The sequence below is a fragment of the Trematomus bernacchii genome, unplaced genomic scaffold, assembly GCF_902827165.1.
Source record: "Trematomus bernacchii unplaced genomic scaffold, fTreBer1.1, whole genome shotgun sequence".
Classification (NCBI taxonomy): Eukaryota; Metazoa; Chordata; class Actinopteri; order Perciformes; family Nototheniidae; genus Trematomus; species Trematomus bernacchii.
The window spans coordinates 238,785-258,757 of record NW_022987771.1 but is presented as its reverse complement, the minus strand read 5'-3'; the positions used below and the strand labels follow the sequence as shown (position 1 = coordinate 258,757).

The window sequence follows — 19,973 nt, the reverse complement described above, 5'->3', positions numbered from 1 at the left end:
GAAACTGAAACTAAGAAGAGAAGTAACCAAACTGCAGGTGTAAATGAAACCGAACAATAACAATAACACAATCTTAATGCAGTACTTTAAGGTTTTTATTTAACTTCCAAAATGTACTATTTGTAATAAATATCATAACTCTGAGTGTTTCAGTATGGTGGCCCTTTCCTCCCTCGTTGGTAGAGGAATATTTCCTGTGGTGAAATAAATAAATGTCAGTTGAGGATATTTACAATTACAATCAAACAGGATGAAAACGATACATCATCCTTTAGTTTAAAGTGGACCTATCATGCTATATTTAAATGATATATTGTAGGGCCATACCTATATAAGGTATATTTATACGTTTCTGTTTTCAAAATACCAAACAGATCATGCATTTTAGCCATGCCTCATTCCGCTCTATGTGCTGTTTGCTGTCTACGGGTCTGATTCTGCTGACCACGCCCCCCTGCAGGAGATCAGCTGCTGGGCTGTCAGAAGAGGGGGAGAAAAAGAGATCTCCGTCCTCCGTGTTTTATTATATAGAGTCGTTATTCATTTGTTTTAAAGCTCAATAAATAACAAAGAAGACCTTTGACCGGCACTTTTCTAATTTTGTTCGGAAGATTTAAACTTTAACGTACATCTTGACCGGCGAAACAAACTGAAACTGAAACTCTGCCGCACGGTCCCCTCGTTCCTTGGAAGAGGCGGAGAGGTGGGTGTTTGTCATCTGCTGGTGGACTAACCGGAGAGAATTGCCTCGACGGGGAGGGATTGCATTGAATTAAAGCAGCGGGAGCAAACGCTTGCCTCGGGGAGGGAGAAGAAAAAGCCACAGCGGAGAATAAACAGAAGGGTAACCATGGTAACTATGGGCGGGAAGTCTTCTTCGCTGCTTTTGTGGCAGACTACAGTGCCACTTACAGGCCTGGCATATGTACTACAGCGTCTCCAGCGCTTTCGAACGGCAATGGCCGTGGCTGTCTCCTCCTGATTGGTGGAGTTGGCCCAATAGCCGTAGCGCCACCGTCCTGACGTCAGGACAGTGTTCAAATCTGGATCAGTTTTTATCAGATCCGTTGCAGCCCCTTTTTTAGAGATTTGGGTATGGAGGAAAATAGAGAGGGTTGTGTTTTCTGACACATGGTGAGTTCCCTGGAACACCAGGGACACATATTCATGTATAAAAGACGTACAAAAGTGCATTTTGCATGATAGGTCCCCTTTAAATTAATGTACAGAGCATATAGAGAATAACTAAACGGATTGATAACAAAACGCTCAGGGTATGATGCCTACAGTATTAACAGTATGAACAGTGTGAAATGAATAAGATATATACAGGATAATAAAAGAGGGACAGTTGCCAACATACAAACTGTAGATAGAAGCACAGGTATAGACGTTAAGATGTGAATACACAGGGCGATGTATACAATGAGGGCTAGAGCAGAACAATATAGAAAAAAAAAATGTAATTGCGTTTAATTTGACTTTCATTGCAATTGTGATATATCTCACTATGTTGGAGGGAATGGTGATTATTGCATCATTAATCTTATTTTCATTGAATAATATATGAAATTGATCATGCGGATTTCTTTTGCGAGGATCTGTACCTAACTAAGATTTCTTAAGTCTTTAGAATCTGGTTTGTGAATCACAACACTGCCTAATAGAAAATGGTATCTTTACACACATTTAACCTCATCTAATATTGTGCCTTGTGCGATTTGGATATTGCACTAGTCCATATTAATATTTGGAAAAAACTCTGAATTGCTATTCAGCCATAGAGAAGCCAGTAGTGCAAATATATGGGAAGAGCATATAGTGCAGGCAAGTGTAGAGAGGCAGAAGTACATCAGCAACCAATGAGGCCTTGTTCAGTTTCATTCCCATATACTCTTAATTAACGGGGACCTATCATGCAAAATGCACTTTTGTACGTCTTTTATACATGAATATGTGTCCCCGGTGTTCCAGGGAACTCACCAAGTGTCAGAAAACACAACACTCTCTATTTTCCTCCATACCCAAATCTCTAAAAAAGGGGCTGCAACGGATCTGATAAAAACTGATCCAGATTTGAACACTGTCCTGACGTCAGGACGGTGGCGCTACGGCTATTGGGCCAACTCCACCAATCAGAAGGAGACAGCCACGGCCATTGCCGTTCGAAAGCGCTGGAGACGCTGTAGTACATATGCCAGGCCTGTAAGTGGCGCTGTAGTCTGCCACAAAAGCAGCGAAGAAGACTTCCCGCCCATAGTTACCATGGTTACCCTTCTGTTTATTCTCCGCTGTGGCTTTTTTTCTCACTCCCCGAGGCAAGCGTTTGCTCCTGCTGCTTTAATTCAATGCAATCCCTCCCCGTCGAGGCAAGCACTGTAATTCTCTCCGGTTAGTCCACCAGCAGATGACAAACACCCACCTCTCCGCCTCTTCCAAGGAACGAGGGGACCGTGCGGCAGAGTTTCAGTTTCAGTTTGTTTCGCCGGTCAAGATGTCCGTTAAAGTTTAAATCTTCCGGACAAAATTAGAAAAGTGCCGGTCAAAGGTCTTTTTTGTTATTTATTGAACTTTAAAACAAATGAATAACGACTCTATATAATAAAACACGGAGGACAGAGATCTCTTTTTCTCCCCCTCTTCTGACAGCCCAGCAGCTGATCAGAGCACGTCTCCCCTCTCCTGCATGGGGGCGTGGTCAGCAGAATCAGACCCGTAGACAGCAAACAGCACATAGAGCGAAATGAGGCATGGCTAAAATGCATGATCTGTTTGGTATTTTGAAAACAGAAACGTATAAATATACCTTATATAGGTATGGCCCTACAATATATCATTTAAATATAGCATGATAGGTCCACTTTATTTAAAGGTCCCCTATTATACTCTTTTTCATCAATATATTATAGGTCTCAGATATATACAAAACATGTCTCTGAAGTTTTTGGCTCCAAATACCAAACAGATCATTGGAGCATCCAGGGGCGTCGCCTGGACCTGAAAAGATTCGGGGCTTAGCCCACAGTGGCGGCGGCACTACAGTGGCATTTTTTACTGCAACACTCCCCACACGCACACACATACACCCGCGACTGTTACAATGAAGGCTCGATAATCAGCTCAGGCATATAGACAGGGGTAAAGTGGTATTTTTTATGAGTGGGGGGCTCACCTCCTCTAGGGGGGTCCGGGGGGATGCTCCCCCGGGAAGATTTTTTTTTAAATATTGAAGTTAAATGCATCAATCTGGTGCACTTTGAGAGCAAAATGAAGAGATCTATGGATACCTCTCTCAACACCCATATGAAGCAGAACTGTAAACAGATGTACTTTTTCTTTATGGATATTTTTACTAATCACTCCCCTTTTAAACTCTATTCTTGTTTTACTGCCATATAGTATTTCATAACTGTTTTTCCTTTATTCTCTTTTTTTTAATAACTATAATGATCATATGAAGGTGTGCTGCGGAAATAATCTTTTGAATAATTTGTGACCAAACCGTTTGAGACCCACTGAGATAACTTAGACTAAAGTTAACTATCTAAACACTCAGAGAGTCCTTTAGCTCACCTGAGTCTCTCAGTCTGAGAGGAGAGGACTCTCCTCCAGCTTCTTGTGGAACAAACAGCTCCTTATGTCCGTTAGTGCAGCTAGCTAACCAGATGCTAACAACACGGTCCATGCTGACACCGGTCCCTCTCTCCCCCTCTCTCCCTCTCTCTCTCTCTATCACACTAAATGCGCTATTGCCACACACACACACAGAGCCGAGCTTGAATGACACAAGCACACGTTTATTTCCATGCAACTCTCTGATTGGTCTGGTGTCATGCCTCTGTTGCATTCACTGAACATGGGAAATTACAGTGCTGCCGTCCTCTCTTGTGTCATGATGAGGTTCACGTAAAGCACGGTTAATGTATTATATTATTGAGGGAGAATTGTCCGGGGCTACAGAAAAAACATTCGGGGCTAAAGCCCCGGATGCCCAGGCCAGGCGACGCCACTGGTAGCATCCCATAATCCCCTCTGTTTCAGCCCTGTTTCAAAAGTGCTGATTCTCTGTCTGTTACTTTAGATGAAAATAAGGAGCCACTCCCCACGCCCGTCTGAGAGATATTTGGTTAAAAAGAACACAATGGTGCTCGAGGAGGAGATTCAGGTGATAAGGTGGGGGGGGGGTTACACAATTGGCTAATGGTTACACAAGCCAAAGTAACTTTGTGACATCATAAAGTGGGCAAAATCTGATCAGCTCATTTTCAGACAGGTTTTTCTATAACTGGATCAGGACAAAAAGTGAGAGAATCTTTTTTCCTGAAACTTTCAGAATCTCTTTACACAGAGGGGACACATGTTTATGTATAAAAGACATGAAAAAGTGAATTTTGCATAATAGGTGACCTTTAAAACCAATGATTCAATCCCCTCTATTGCTTAAAAATACATGTATTCAGGGTTTTTTCTCACCTGGTGGTGCCACAAAATATTCTTCAACAGTGTGTTTGGAGAGCTGAAGCAGTTCTTCAGCACAGTCCCCTTCCGTTACTGCATCCTCCCTAAGGTTTAATGACCTGAATGAGCATGGATGAGACATAACAATATTCATGCAATCGGCTCAGTTTAAAACTGTGCTGCAGTTGGGGCTCATTTGATATAGCTGGGATGAGGAGGCCAATATACAAATATACTGTTTTCATAACTGGCTGAACCATTCTTTCCCGAACATTTTAAGAATGTGTTTAACCTGTTAAGCCCGAGAGACCCCGGTACCGGGGCACTGCCGCAACATCTTGCAGGAAACAGTGTCTGAGGGCATGTTCATTTAATAAACTATGAATGTTTTATATCCATGTAACGGGAAGAAACTCATCTAACTGATCATTTCTTTTTTTTTTTCAAAAGAAAACCCACAATGCTAACACTGAGCCTCTGAATTAGCAACGAGCGAAAAATGCTAACACCTTGCTGCACCGAAAATCACTCACAAAACCTTATTATTTATCTCTTCTCTACATCCATGACATCGTTTCACATCGTGAGGTGACACAGAATCGATGGACACCAACATTATCACTGAATTATACGAATTTGCGACAAAACGGACATCAAAACAGGTGACGCTACGTAGCTAAAAATGCTAAAATGTTTACCTTGGCTCTGTAGTCTCTCCAAAGTGGTCTTCAATGGCATTAAAACGATAAAAACGCTGCTGAAGTTAATCCATAGGTTAATCCAATGTGTCTGTGTCCCTTTGAAATGATTTCTGATAATCCATAAGCATTAAAACTGCTTTTCCGTTTCCAGATGTCAAAGCTAGAGATAGGTTCACTCTGATGGAAAATTACATGCGCAAAGCCCCCTCCTTTTCGTTTCACAATGAGTGTGTGTGGGGGACTCCCCCTTCGATTCTATTGGCTCTAACGGTCAGAAAGAGGTGTCAACCATCAAAATCGAGCAAGAGGGGCCAGAGATATGGAAAATCCACCCAAATGACCCCAGAAGTGGTTTCTTTTTGCTAAATCTCTCTAAAAAGGTCAAATGTCACTTGTTTAGCTTCAATCTTGATACAGGGTACTTATTATATGTTGTACTTTGGATTCCTAAAGCTTTTAGTCTACCTTACCATCATCCAAGGGTGGTTTTCACTATAAGTAAAAAAGAATTTTTGGACGGACACTATAATTTACAGTTTTTACTATGTAAAATCTGAATTTTCTTTAAAATAAAAAACATCTATATTGATTCTGACTTTTCTACATCCAACTCACAGGTTTATCATTATTTTGAGAAAAAAGATTATTAATTTAACCCTTTTAGAAGGGAAGATATGGTCATTTGTTCTGGGAATGTCATTTTCGAGCCTGAGACCTGAAAAACAGGCTAAGGGCTTAACAGGTTGACTGTTAGTAACCATTGAATAAAGTAATTGCCTCCATTAATCATTTCTAATCAGCACGCACTGCCATGACTCAAGCCCAATAACTCCACCTCTGGTAATCTCTGAAGTTTTGTAATGCTGACAATATTGTGAGATTTTGTCCCTCAAAACCAAAGCCACACCTAAATATTATTTTCATAATCAATTAATCCACTGATTATCTTGTAGATTTATTATGTTCTCTGTAAAATGTCAGAGCTCACCTTTAGGACATCTTCTGTCTCAGATTTTGGAGGCAAGAAAAAAGAACAAGAGTGGAGCCCCGGTCGGTGAGATCGACCCGGCTGCCGCTGCTCGATATGCAACCTTTGGGTGAGACCTTATATGGAAACAAAATTGAGGGTTGATGTGCTAAATAACAGGAAAATACATGTAATGGTTTGTGATTGTGAGCTAAAATGCATCACCAATTGTTGGAAAATTACCTGTCTATGTTCCTGTGTATTTCAGGTTTCTTATCACAGGACCAGTGAGCCATATCTTCTACCAGCTGATGGAGGTGTGGATGCCCACGACAGACCCACTCTGCATAGTCAAACGTCTGCGACTGGATCGGCTTATTTTTGCCCCTGGCTTTCTGCTGATTTTCTACTTGGTTATGAACATCCTGGAGGTAGGTCATCTCAGAAACTGTCCCCCTTACCCTCAGATTAAAGGAGCTCTGTAGTGATTTGAGATTGCATTAAGTTGTGGGAACTACAAAATTGCTGCAGCAGAGGGAGCAATTGGTTTTAGTATGGTTGAAGGAAAAGAATTGAGGATACACTTCCTGTCATGCAACATGAAAGCATATTTTCAATAACCCAGTTAGTCACAACAGTTTTTTTGTTCAAATGTGTTTGCATTATACAGGTTTAATAGAACTTCCTATTAAAGGTCTTTACAGTTTTAAAAATCAGAGATTTAAAAAGCCCCTGAAATGACCTTCCTAGATGCGGATCAAACCCGTCTTTCATTGAAAACCTGTGCTCCAGACTCATGCAGAACTGACATTTACCCACCTGTTCTTCTCTTGCTAAATTTGATAAAACATGGCCAAAACGATCATTATCTCAGATAAAATTATATTTATTCGTGAACAGATTTGTGAATACTTGATTCTGATTGTCAACTGCATTCTTCTGTCTGTTTTTCTATACAACAGACCTCTGCTATGCAAAAAAGATCATTGCTATGCTCGCAGTTCTTTTCCCCATTACTAATCTAATGTGTTCAAATGGCAGACTGCCCCTTTTAACATATGATTAAAACACTCATGCAATGCTTCATCCTACATTTTGACCACAGTATTTGGTCCAGTGTCTTCACGTTAATTGTGTAGTAAACACATGCTATATAGTTTTCATATAGACAAATGAAAAATAAATTAAATGACCATCCCATCTTTTTCCCAGGCAAAAGGATGGAGAGACTTTGAAAGCAAGATGAGAGGAAGTTACTGGACTGCCTTGAAAATGAACTGTAAAGTGTGGACTCCCTTTCAGTTCGTCAATATCAACTTTGTGCCTGTCGAGGTATGCCCTTCATTCATTGGCATCCTGTCATCAAACAAAAGATGAATCACTTGTAATGGTTTCCCCCTTCCCTTCCTGTCTCTGTTTTTGCTTTCAGTTCCGAGTGCTGTTTGCCAACATGGTCGCCTTATTTTGGTACGCCTACCTTGCATCTGTGAGGAAATAAAGCTTCCCGACCTAACCTCACTGAACCGGAAGCTGTGGCTTTAACATCTGGCTGTTTCCTCTACTACCTTTTGACCTGTTTCTAAAATGGACACTAATTCTCACATACAGTTATTTGGATACACCTAAGAAACCTGTACAATGAGTTTAAGCCTTTATAACATACTGCTTTGGTATGTTAGTACATTTGTAATGACAACATAATACATGTAGGCCTAAGTGTTTTTTCTACAGAGCACTGCTTACAGAAATGTGATACTGTAGTGAACATTCATTATGATTTTGATCATAATGTCAATTTTAATCCAATGCTAGTGTGCCTTTCTGGTTACTTCGTATGGTTGTGGTCTGTACAGAGTGCAGCTCAACCCTGAGCTGAAGATTCAGCAAAGAACAGGAAATGAGAACAGACATGCAAGATTAAAATCTTTATTATTTTTTAACAGTGTACATTTGATGTAGTCAGATTTTGAAGTGTCATTCATTCAAACCTTTATTTAACCAGGTGGTCCCATTGAGATCATCGATCTCTTTTTCAAGGGAGACCTGCCCAACATGGCAGCAAGTATGTTACAACATGAAACAGAAAACAACAGAAAACAATAAAGGACATCATATTTACAGGACTACATTTACATACCTAGCGACATTGACAAGTACCAACAGTATCAAGTATCATTGCACTTATCCGAGCTTTAAAAACATGCAGTGGAACCAATTTGCTCATAATTAAAATTATAACATGAAGATGTGTTCATAACATATTTGTTAAGCCAAAACAAAGAAAGTTTTCTTTTTGGAATGATTTCTAATCGAGGAATGTATTAATGAGTGCAATTTAAATTTAAATAAATAAAATACAAGCTAAATGATCTTCATTTTAAGATGAAATAAAGGAATGTCCAGAAGTTTCTATTAACCGGAAGTGTCCACAGCCTCCTCTCAGGCGCAGGTTCAGGGAGATGGTGCTATGCGCTCGGACGTTGTAGTCGGAGAGTTTCCCCTCGTTCATCACTTTGCCCTCGTGGACGAGACTCTGCTGGCTCACCGGGACCCGCTCTCTCTCCTCCACCCTGCTCTTGAAGTGGCTCACCGTCTCATCCGGTTTGATGTCATACGTGCTGCTTACCCCCTTGTCGTTTTTGAGGAACACCTGGATTATGGCTGGTGTGGTCACCAGCAGGTTCACCCTGGCCCCGGAGTGCAGGCCGTAGGACTCGAGGGTCGCAGAGTCGTTGTTGAGAGTTGTGCTGCAGCCGTTCTCAAAGACCAGCTTCTGGGACTCACATGAAAACCCTAGTTTCTGCTGGATGAGTATTTTCAGAGAGCCCACTGTGTCCTGCGGGTGCACCCTCAGGGTGTGGGAGCTCCCATTCATCAGACTGATGGTTAGATCCATGATGAAAGTGGCCTGAAAGATAGGTAAATACATTTAGAGGTGGAAGAAAAACGAAGAGTGTGTACTTAATTAAAAGTAGAAGTACCAGAGTGTAGGAATACTCTTTTACAAGTAAAAGTCGTGCATTCAAAATGTTACTTAAGTAAAAGTACAAAAATATTAGCATAAAAATATACTTAAAGTACCAAAGGTAAAAGTACATATTATGCAGATTGGCCTATTTCAGAAAAATACAAGTTACATGTTTTGATTATATTTTATTGATACATTAAAGTGTTATCAAAGCTGGTAAAGGTGCAGCCTATTAAATAAAAGTGAATACTAGGGTAACCATTTCACACCATTAATGCAAATCTGCAAGGTAACTAAATGTAATAAATAAATGCAGTGGAGTAAAAGTACACTATTTACCTTTGAACTTTATTAGAACAAAGTAGCAAAACATTTAAATAAATAACTACAAGTCCCTCATTAAAAAACAAAAGTACAGTGAATATGTTCTATACTTTACATCACTAAATACATTAATACAAATAAGTCCACTAGAAAAAAAATGTCACCCAGAGAATAATGTATCACGGTACATTTCATGACAGTGCTGATAAAGACAAGTTCGTACCTTGAGATAAGTTTAGAAAAATCCTCCAGAAATCTTCGCTCTTCTTTAGACAGTGACAGGAATCGATGATCCGGAGCAGCTGACGCAGGCTTCTTCTCTCCTCTGTTTATATACAGTCTGCCCAGCTGATCGAGCCCGCCCCCTGGTTTAAGATTCGTTTTCCCTTCCATGCCTTCATCCTTTTCGGTTTCTATTCTCCAAAAATGACCTGCAGTGTTTTGGACATTGTAAAGTGCACGAGGGCGTAGTCCGGGACTTTTTCCATGACGTGAAGTTGTTTGCTGTAAGTGAATAAACTGACGACTCCTGATAAACTAAAAGTGAGTCTTTGCAGTGGCGGAGCTAGGGGGTGGCTACTTGGGCTCATGCCCCGGATGTTTTCTGAAAAGCCCCGAATGTTTCACAGAGAAACGTCCCGTGAGTAATGTGCAGTACCGGACTCCAACAGAGAGGCAGCAGCTGCGGGACAGTACGACTGTTCAACATAGAGGGAAAGCTCTGTTCATTCAGGTCTTTACCTGGCCCTCCTCCTGTGATAATGAGTTTGTATCTTAAATAATAATACAGACTAAAACGTTTTTTTTTTTTAAACTGAAAAAGTAGTGTCAGTAATAATAATAAAAATAATTAGTAAAATAGGGAAATAGTGCAATAAGAGTCTATATATACAAGTGATTGGATCAGAGCCGTAAGGCACGTTTATGATTCACAGGTTATATCATTCACCGACAGGAAAGGGAAAATCCTTTCATCAGATAAAATCTAAATAACACGTCAGAGTCTATTATTAGCCACACACAGTAAACCTAAAACAAACAAAAACAAAAAGATAGAAAATATTTTTTAACACCAAAGTTAAACAACACTTGAATAAAAACAGGACACATGACAATCACTGTCACAATGTAAGTCACAAGCCCTGTACAACATTCCTTATCAATGTCCTCATAACAGAGGTTGTCCAAACACTGCTGACTCACCATGTTGCTAACATGAAACCGAAACTAAGAAGAGAAGTAACCAAACTGCAGGTGTAAATGAAACTGAACAATAACAATAACACAATCTTAATGCAGTACTTTAAGGTTTTTATTTAACTTCCAAAATGTACTATTTGTAATAAATATCATAACTCTGAGTGTTTCAGTATGGTGGCCCTTTCCTCCCTCGTTGGTAGAGGAATATTTCCTGTGGTGAAAATAAAAAATGTCAGTTAAGGATATTTACAATTACAATCAAACAGGATGAAAACTATACATCATCCTTTAGTTTAAATTAATGTACAGAGCATATAGAGAATAACTAAATGGATTGATTACAAAATGCTCAGGGTATGATGCCTAGAGTATGAACAGTGTGAAATTAATAAGATATATACAGGATAAAAAAAGAGAGACAGTTGCCAACATACAAACTGTAGATAGAAGCACAGGTATAGACGTTAAGATGGGAATACACAGGGAGATTTATACACTGAGGGCTAGAGCAGAACAATATAGACATTTTTTTTTATTACGTTTAATTTGACTTTCATTGCAATTATGATATATCTGACTATGTTGGAGGGAATGGTGATTATTGCATCATTAATCTTATTTTCATTGAATGATATATGAAATTGATCATGTTGATGTTTTTTGCGAGGATCTGTACCAAACTAAGATTTCTTAAAGGTCCCATGTCATGCTTTTCCGGTTATTACCCGTCCCCTTGTGTGTTATGAAGGTTTTTATGCATGTAAACGGTGTGCAGAGTCACAAACCCTCAAAGTACACCCTGTAGCGAGTAAAACAGTAACACAGAAAATACCTCCCCAAAACGCCTCGTTGGCAGTGGCGGCGCCAGGGTATGGCTGGGGTAGGCTACAGCGATACCAACAAATGGCTTAGCCCCACCATGACAAATGATGTTAAAGTAAGCAAAATAAAGTTCACCAACTCGCACGGAGTAAATTGCACAGACAGCAGTTAGTAAGATTGATTTCAGTAGCCACTTGTCTGGAAATACCGAAGACTAGAAACGGTTTTGAAAACTTTTGTCACGTAGTGATCGTCTTCTCAATAAAACATCTTTGATAATGTCTTCTGGCCAATCAGAATCACGATAACGTGGTGTTGTTGCAGGAAGTCCCGACGGAGAATACTTTTGCTGTAGTACATCTCTTTATACATCGATACAACATTACGTGTTGATAGAAATCAACACGTAATGAATTAAGACCCCACGGTTTGATGATTGATAGGTGTGTGGGCTGTCTTTCATTTTGACACACAGAACAATGGGGGCTATCCACCCTTATCCACAATGTAAAGTAATTCACACAGCCTCTTCCCTCTTCTCTCTGTGAGGAGCAGCAGGTTCAGCTTTCAGAACAAAGTAACAAAACACAAAAATGGCATTCAATTTTTTAAATATGTCGTCTACTGTAGTAATAGATTTATTTATTTTTCTTCTCAAGAGAGTACCAGAATGTATATTTTCCTGGGGGAGAATCCCCCCAGAACCCCCTGCAGGGGTTGGGTCTTCAGCATGTCAACTCTTTCACCTGTGGGGAAATTGCAGGATTGGCTCCAGGTCGCCCTTTTTATTTACTACAAGGCAAATGTGCCTTTTTATTTCATACAGTTCAATTTGGATTGAGACAGGGAAATAATCTAAACCTCACGCGTGGCGTTTCACTGTCAAGGGGGGCGATATAGCGTGTATGTAATTACATTGCAAATACTGACTTGAGCCCCACCACTGTATGGGTTAGCCCTACCATAGATTACCCAACAAAAATACTCTGGAGCCGCCACTGCTCGTTGGAGATACATCATTGTCCATTTGATTCTTCCATTTCGTTCCGGGTACGGCATGATGTCAAGCCGTACCCGGAACGAAATGGACCAATCCGTGGAGCCGTTACGTTACGTCCGTGGAGCCGTTACGTTAAGCCCCCGCTGATTGGTCCAAATTGACCAATCCACGGACTTCCTCACACACATACAGTGTGCAGGCAGCTCTGCTGATTTCTCCTCCCTGGCTGCAGGCTGATAACAGACAGTTGGGATCGCGGCGAAATTCTCTCTGCAGACCCATTCTCACAGCGTTTATCAACCTTTTTCTTACTCAATATCAAGCCACACTTATTGTTTTTACTTCGGCTGTGACTTTGTGTGTGCTCAGGATGAGTTTGGCTGTGTTTGGCTGTGTATCGCTAACTCGCTATCGAGTGAAATTCAGTAAATACAAGTAGTTTACAGAGATGCTGTATGAGAAACCAATGTGAGTTTGGAAAATTGCACAATATAAATCTATTCTAGTAGACCTCAACAATGGAATTATGATCAGTGGAAATGGCCATGACATGGGACCTTTAAGCGTTTAGAATCTGGTTTGTGAATCACAACACTGCTTAATAGAAAATAGTATCTTTACACACATTTAACCTTATCAAATATTGTGCCTTGTGCGATTTGAATATTGCAAAAGTCCATATTAATATTTTTTTAAAACTCTGATTAGTTATTCAGACATAGAGAAGCCAATAGTACAAATGTATGGGAAGAGCATATAGTGCAGGCAAATGTAGAGAGGCAGAAATACATCAGCAACCAATGAGGCCTTGTTCAGTTTCATTCCCATATACTCTTAATTATTTAAAGGTCCCCTATTATACTCTTTTTCATCAACATATTATAGGTCTCAGATATATACAAAACATGTCTCTGTGTGTGTTTGGCTCCAAATACCAAACAGATCATTGTAGCATCCCATAATCCCCTCTGTTTCAGCCCTGTTTAAAAAATGCTGATTCTCTGTCTGTTACTTTAGATGAAAATAAGGAGCCACTCCCCACGCCCCTCTGAGAGAGATTTGGTTAAGAAGAACACAATGGTGCTCTAGGAGGAGATTCAGGTGATAAGGGGGGGGGGGGGGGGGGGGTTACCTTGGTTGGTTATTGGCTAATGGTTACACAAGCCAAAATAGTGGGCAAAATCTGATCAGCTCATTTTCAGACAGGTTTTTATATAAATGGATCAGGACAAAAAGTGAGCGAATCTTTTTTCCTGAAACTTTCAGAATCTCTTTACACAGAGGGGACACATGTTGATGTATAAAATACATGAAAACGTGGATTTTGCATAATAGGTGACCTTTAAAACCAATGATTCAATCCCCTCTAATGCTTAAAAATACATGTATTCAGGGTTTTTTCTCACCTGGTGGTGCCACAAAATATTCCTCAACGGTGTGTTTGGAGAGCTGAAGCAGTTCTTCAGCACAGTCCCCTTCCGTCACTGCATCCTCCCTAAGGTTTAATGACCTGAATGAGCATGTATGAGACATAACAATATTCATGCAATCGGCTCAGTTTAAAACTGTGCTACAGTTGGGGCTCATTTGATATAGCTGGGATGAGGAGGCCAATATACAAATATACTTGTTTTGATAACTGGTTGAACCTTACCTGTCCTCCAGAACTGAATCCATTGGTTCCACCCCTGAAGTGTCAACAACATGAAGCTGATCTGCAAATCTGATGGCTTTCTCCAAACAGGCCAGTCCCTGCGGAAATAACTCCACCTCTGGTAATCTCTGAAGTTTTGTAATTTATTTAATTTTAATTTTACCTTTATTTAACCAGGATAGGTCTCATTGAGATTAAAAATCTCTTTTTCAAGAGAGTCCTGGCCCAAGAATGGTAACAGCACAGTTTCAGACAGTTTTACAGTTACAGACAATTAAAAAACACACAATCACAACACAGTCATACACCAAGTTTAGCCAAAGCATTTACAGACAGAGCGTCCTGCTTCAAGGTCAGTTAAAGTTGCTTTGAGTGTGTATAATGTACAGCTCTCTGAGTTTCAGCTCAGTTTGAAGCAGGTTTTTGGAGCCAAGGCAGAACGTATAAAAATGAGCGCTGAGCTTCAGTGTGCAATGTTAAAAAAAACAGATAAAGCCAGAAATCTAGGTGTAGTCATGGACTCTGACCTGAGTTTCAACATTCACATTAAAACAGTTACTAAATCAGCCTACTATCACCTAAAGAACATATCTAGGATTAAAAGACTAATGTCACAGCAGGATTTGGAAAAAGTTGTCCATACTTTTATCTTCAGTAGACTCGACTGCTGTAATAGGTCTTACTAAAACATCTATTAGAAAGCTGCAGCTGATTCAGAACGCCGCTGCTCGAGTCCTTACTAACACTAAGAAAGTGGATCACATCACTCCTGTTCTGAAGTCTTTACACTGGCTTCCTGTGTGTCAAATAAATCATTGCAAAAATATTGCTGCTGGTTTATAAAGCTTTGAATGGTTTAGGCCCAAAATACATTTCTGACCTACTGCTAAATTATGAACCATCCAGAACCCTCAGGTCTTCAGGGACTGGTCAGCTTTCTGTCCCCAGTCAGAACTAAACATGGAGAAGCAGCGTTCAGTTATTATGCTCCAAATATCTGGAACAAACTCCCAGAAACCTGCAGGTCCGCTGCAGGACTACTTTTAAATCCAGGCTGAAGACTTTTCTTTTTGCCGCTGCTTTTAATTGAACTATTCATATCTTAAACTGCACTGCAACTTTTATCCATGTATTTTTTCTTTTAATGTTTACTTTATTATCTTTGCTTTTTAATGACTGTTTTTAAATGCCATTTTCTTAATGTCTTTCATTTTTGTAAAGCACTTTGAATTGCCTTGTGTTGAAAGGTGCTATATAAATAAACTTGCCTTGCCTTGCCTTACGAGCGGTACCATTGGCTCACAGCCTCGGAGGAGTACTGCAAACTGTATTGCTGGAAATGCCTAATATTGTCAACTAATGGACTCCGTGTTTGGAGCCTTATAAGTTTGCAAACTTGAGTCTAACCAAGGCAGCGGTGAGACACAAAAGCAATGCTGGAAACTTACAAGCAGCGGTGCTTTTTAAAACTTTTGGGGGAGCCTCAATGGCGTTAGAACATGACTTATTATTGGAACTGAAAACTCAAATAGGACTTCAAACGTATTGATGAGTAAAGGCTCTAATGACTTTTCTTTACATGTTTTTATATTTTCTTGTCATTTTATTAAGTAAATATTGGAGCTTCTGCTAGAGATGATGTGTGTGGTGTGGCTGCAGTGAAAGGAGACTTGTTGCATTGTGTTATTTGGGTTTCTTGCTTCGTAATGGCATTCATTCTCGCTACATTAGATACCTCCGCATAGCCTGCACTCGTTTCCTCGCGCCCCTCTCCCATGCCCTCTCCTCTGGAAGCCTCCTCCCTCCTCTCTCCTCGACTCCTCCGCACACATTTAAGGAATTAGGACGTCCTTCAACGATCGATTTCCGGGTCAAGTTGAGGATGGATATTGGGATAAACCTTGTGAGTTTTGAAGTCCTATTTTCCCTGATAAATCAGTAGACAGATATGATTGTGTTGTCTGTGTGTGGAGATGTTTGATGACAGCAGCAATGGACTGCAGAATCAGTCAGTACACTGTGACGGGAGCTTCTATTGGGACAACTTTAGTTAAACTTATTAAGCTGTTGTTGTCAATTGCAGATAGTTGCTCTTCTTAATTCACTTTGCATGTTTTGAGGCTACGGTTGTTTTAAATTGAATTATTTACTTTAAAAAAATGAGAGTGCTAACAGTAAATTAACAATTGCCTTTAATTTTCAGATCCAATTAGGAAATGTTTAGGGTACCATGTATTTATGTTTTAATGATAACAATTAAAAGAGAAATCCTGAGTTTAAAGTAGGTGTTGTTGCAATTCATGTCCACTAGATGTCAGTAGTCTGCTGGAGTCCATGTTCAGAATTAATAATTTGTTGACAGATCTGCTGTTTAAGTGGCCGTGACAGACCTCACCTTTACCTCACCTACCTCTATTAAGCTTACCATTAATACAACATTTTAAATTGGCTATAATTTGGTTTGATGGAAAGGATGTATGTCTCAATAATGTCTTATCAGATATGTGAAACCAGACATGTGAAGATAAAGAATTACATGGACAGACTTCCCCTTGTTGTGTTTCCATCTATCCTTTCTCAAGGTTCAAGTTTTTTTTAATTTGTCATACGAACATAGCTACAGTGTAGTTATGACGATGAAAATCTTAGGTCACAGGCTTGTCCAACAGTGCAACACAATAAAACAGATAAACAGCCAAATATAGTGCAAGTAAATAGTAAATAGAAAATACAAAAAGAAAAAGAAAAATAGTTTAAAAAAGTGAAATAGTAAAATTGTGCAATAAGAGTCTATATACAAGTTATTGGAATATGATATATTAGGTAAATAGATAAATAATTTCTAAGTAGCAGCCAGATGAATGTTATGGATGTTGTTTCAACAGTTCAGGTGTTTAACAGTCTTATTGCCTGTGGGATGAAACTGTCCCTGAGTCTGGTGGTTTTAGTCCTGATGCTGCGGTACCGCCATAGACTGTATATATAAATGGACGTAGTGTCCGTGACGTCACCCATAGGATTCTGCAGACTTGCCGAGAAGCCCTTAGTAGGCGGAGTCGGCCACTAACGGCTCGACAGCGACGTCAGAGTCTAACTCCCGCCTGCTCCAAATAAGGGCAAAGAGGCGGAGGCGGGACCTGCTGTCTCCGAACTGGAAGTAAACAGAGCTAGCTCAGGCTAAGAAGCTAAGCTAACGTGAAATACATGCATACCAAGTTACTGCGTGGCACTTTGGTTTTGATAAAACAGTGTAGTTCCCCTATATAAACGTTACATTCATAATCAAACGAGACACTCTGCAAGATAATTAGCTATTTTTTGTTATTCTTAATCCTTGTTCAACATAATTTATTTGGCTAATACTACAGTGGGCTGCAGGCGAACCAAGTCCGCGTTTCGCTGCATTCCTTGATCTCCAGTTATAACGCCGGACTCCATCGCCCGGAGCTAACGGAGCCGCAGGGGGCTCCGGGACGCCGGCTGGAGCTGGACGCCGGCTGGAGCTAGCCCCCTGCGGCTCCGTTAGCTCCGGCGGCCACCACTGGGATAATTGGGTCCCCTTTTAACATTTGCTCCCGTTTAGCATTATGGGCGTCATAGCCATATACTATAAAAGTCTTACCCAAGGCTGAATCATAAACGAAACTGTATATATATATGTATACATGTATAAAGGGTTACGTCCTTAGCTGGCTAATAAGCTACATAACAAGCTAAGCTAACAAGCACACAAACACCTGCTAACGGGGTTAACATGTATAATATGATAATTTTAGACTTCTTGGAAGTTCTGTTACTACATTCAAGCGCACAGCACGACATTTTAATTGTCTGGTATTTGTAACAATATTCCCTAAAAGGCACAATCACCACGAACACGGCTAACGGGTCACGTACAGTAACTACAACTAACTAACGTTGTAGCCTAGCAGAGTGGACAAGTTGCTGTTAGCTGACAGTGAGGCACGTACCTGTCCATCAAAGTGACCACGCCCTAATTTATGAAAACATTTTAAGACCTAATATAAATAAAAGGGTCGTGTTAGAAAACAATTCACTCACAGATTCATAATCATGAAGGTGGAATCTAACTATATCTATAATAATATGTATTGCATCCAGGGGTAGAAACATGTTTTGTTCTGCTGTAAAATTGGGCATTTTAACATGGGGGTCTATGGAAATTGCTACTTTCTGCAGTCATCGCCTATCGGCCAATATATGAACTGCAGTTTGTGGCACTTCCGTATTGGCGTCCCGGCTCTTCCCCAGAGTTTGCCGCTTGGTACCGCCTGCCAGACGGCAGCAGACAGAACAGTTTGTGGCTGGGGTGATGGGGGTCTTTTGTAATCCTGAGGGCTTTCTTCCTGAGGCGCTGGGAGTAAAGTTCCTCCATGGATGGCAGCTCCGTCCTGGTGATGTTCTGTGCAGTTTTCACAACCCACTCTCTTCAGTCTGCGTACAAATGACACGACTTTACACATTGGAAATGCATGCAATAGATACGCAGAAGTCCGATTTTGCGTGCATATGATACGCCACGTTTCGTGCCTGCAACACGTCTTTTTGTCCGGCCGGGTCTTGGAAGACCGGAAGCTGTGCGGTTCATAAAAACGTGTTCTTACCATAGACTGTATATATAAATGGACGTAGGGTCCGTGACGTCACCCATAGGATTCTGCAGAGTTGCCGAGAAGCCCTTAGTAGGCGGAGTCGGCCACTAACGGCTCGACAGTGACGTCTGAGTCTAACTCCCGCCTGCTCCAGCCTGCTCCAAATAAGGGCAAAGAGGCGGAGCCGAGGCGGGACCTTCTGCCTCCAGCTGGGAAGTAACAGAGCTAGCTCAAGCTAAGAAGCTAAGCTAACATGCTTCCCCATCAGCACACTGCCGTCACATTTTACGTTTCTAAGGTAAGCGGACATGAAACTATTCAGCAAAACTATAAATAATAATCTAAGTTATTGAGTTTTTAGCATAATACTTCAGAATCTTAAAATCCCTTAACGTTTGTATGCAATGTGCTAAATGCAACACTGGAATCAAGCAAATATTAATATGTTTGCATGACATTAGTTATTTATATTTTGCTATCACTTAATTATACGTTTAATACATTTAAGTTAAGCTAAGGTGCATGTGATGGTAGCTAGTTAGTGCTCTTACCTGTGAGGCCTCCTCCAAACCGCATTATAACCAGACTGTATCATTAAAACTACAAGTACCAGTTCTAGATCCTTGACTTTAGACAAACAATTCAAAAGACAAAATGTATTTAAAGACCAATCTTTATTTGAAGGTGCCTCTTAACCTGGGATATTAGTTATACAGTAATAGTATTGACAATCTAAAAAAACTGAGCAACTCAACAGTCAACTTTATATTTCTTATTGTCTAAAGCATTTATTATTTTCATTTTCCCCTCTCATATTCAGTGTGGACGGATTGAGACAGCGTGGTGTCCAGAGAGCTGCAGAGACTTCAGGGAGAAACCTCCGTGTGATGGACGTCCAGTCTGTTGGTTTGGAGAGGACTGAGGGTCTTTCCTCTGTGAGGAGGACCAGGCCTGATGGAGGAGCCCATGCATAGCTGATACCACCTGATCAGGCCTTGTCTGTCACTTTATTTGACTAAATGTGTTTACTTATACATTTAATAGGTTTACACCTTCTGTCCATATGTGCTTTTTTATTTAAAACATGTTTGATTAACTTTTGGTTCAGATTTCAATAAATTGAATTTGTATTTGCACTCCTTTTGTCCATTATTCTTACTGAAAATGTTAGATTACACATTCACATCCGACTGAAGATTGGCCCCATTTATTTGCGTTGCAAACTCTGCGGTACAAGGTACATGTTGTGAAGCTCATAAAGTGAGG

At 40.3% G+C, this 19,973-nt stretch overlaps 3 protein-coding genes and 1 long non-coding RNA gene across 4 annotated transcripts; 1 reads left to right on the top strand and 3 right to left on the bottom strand.

Annotated features, from left to right (window-relative positions):
* Positions 1 to 73: 73 nt before the first annotated feature.
* Positions 74 to 4,577, bottom strand: LOC117496814. The gene is made up of 2 exons (XR_004557324.1): positions 4,474 to 4,577; positions 74 to 194 (listed from the first exon to the last, which is right to left on the bottom strand). It is a non-coding gene; the product is annotated as an uncharacterized LOC117496814 (long non-coding RNA).
* A 1,788-nt stretch (positions 4,578 to 6,365) lies between these two features.
* On the top strand, positions 6,366 to 7,656 carry LOC117496775 (peroxisomal membrane protein 2-like; the record flags this gene model as incomplete). The annotated part of the gene is made up of 3 exons (XM_034148528.1): positions 6,366 to 6,557; positions 7,339 to 7,458; positions 7,556 to 7,656. Coding segments are annotated over 3 exons (381 nt in total), but the record flags the coding sequence as incomplete, so codon positions are not given.
* A 382-nt stretch (positions 7,657 to 8,038) lies between these two features.
* On the bottom strand, positions 8,039 to 9,750 carry LOC117496811 (polyubiquitin-B-like). The gene is made up of 2 exons (XM_034148584.1): positions 9,642 to 9,750; positions 8,039 to 9,034 (listed from the first exon to the last, which is right to left on the bottom strand). Exon 2 carries the CDS (start codon positions 9,020 to 9,022, stop codon positions 8,504 to 8,506), a length of 519 nt encoding a protein of 172 aa, XP_034004475.1. The 5' UTR covers positions 9,023 to 9,034; positions 9,642 to 9,750; the 3' UTR covers positions 8,039 to 8,503.
* A 958-nt stretch (positions 9,751 to 10,708) lies between these two features.
* LOC117496774 (glutamyl-tRNA(Gln) amidotransferase subunit C, mitochondrial-like) lies at positions 10,709 to 14,228 on the bottom strand (the record flags this gene model as incomplete). Its single annotated transcript, XM_034148527.1, has 3 exons — positions 10,709 to 10,829; positions 13,847 to 13,950; positions 14,095 to 14,228. Coding segments are annotated over 3 exons (300 nt in total), but the record flags the coding sequence as incomplete, so codon positions are not given.
* Between the last annotated feature and the right edge of the window lie 5,745 nt (positions 14,229 to 19,973).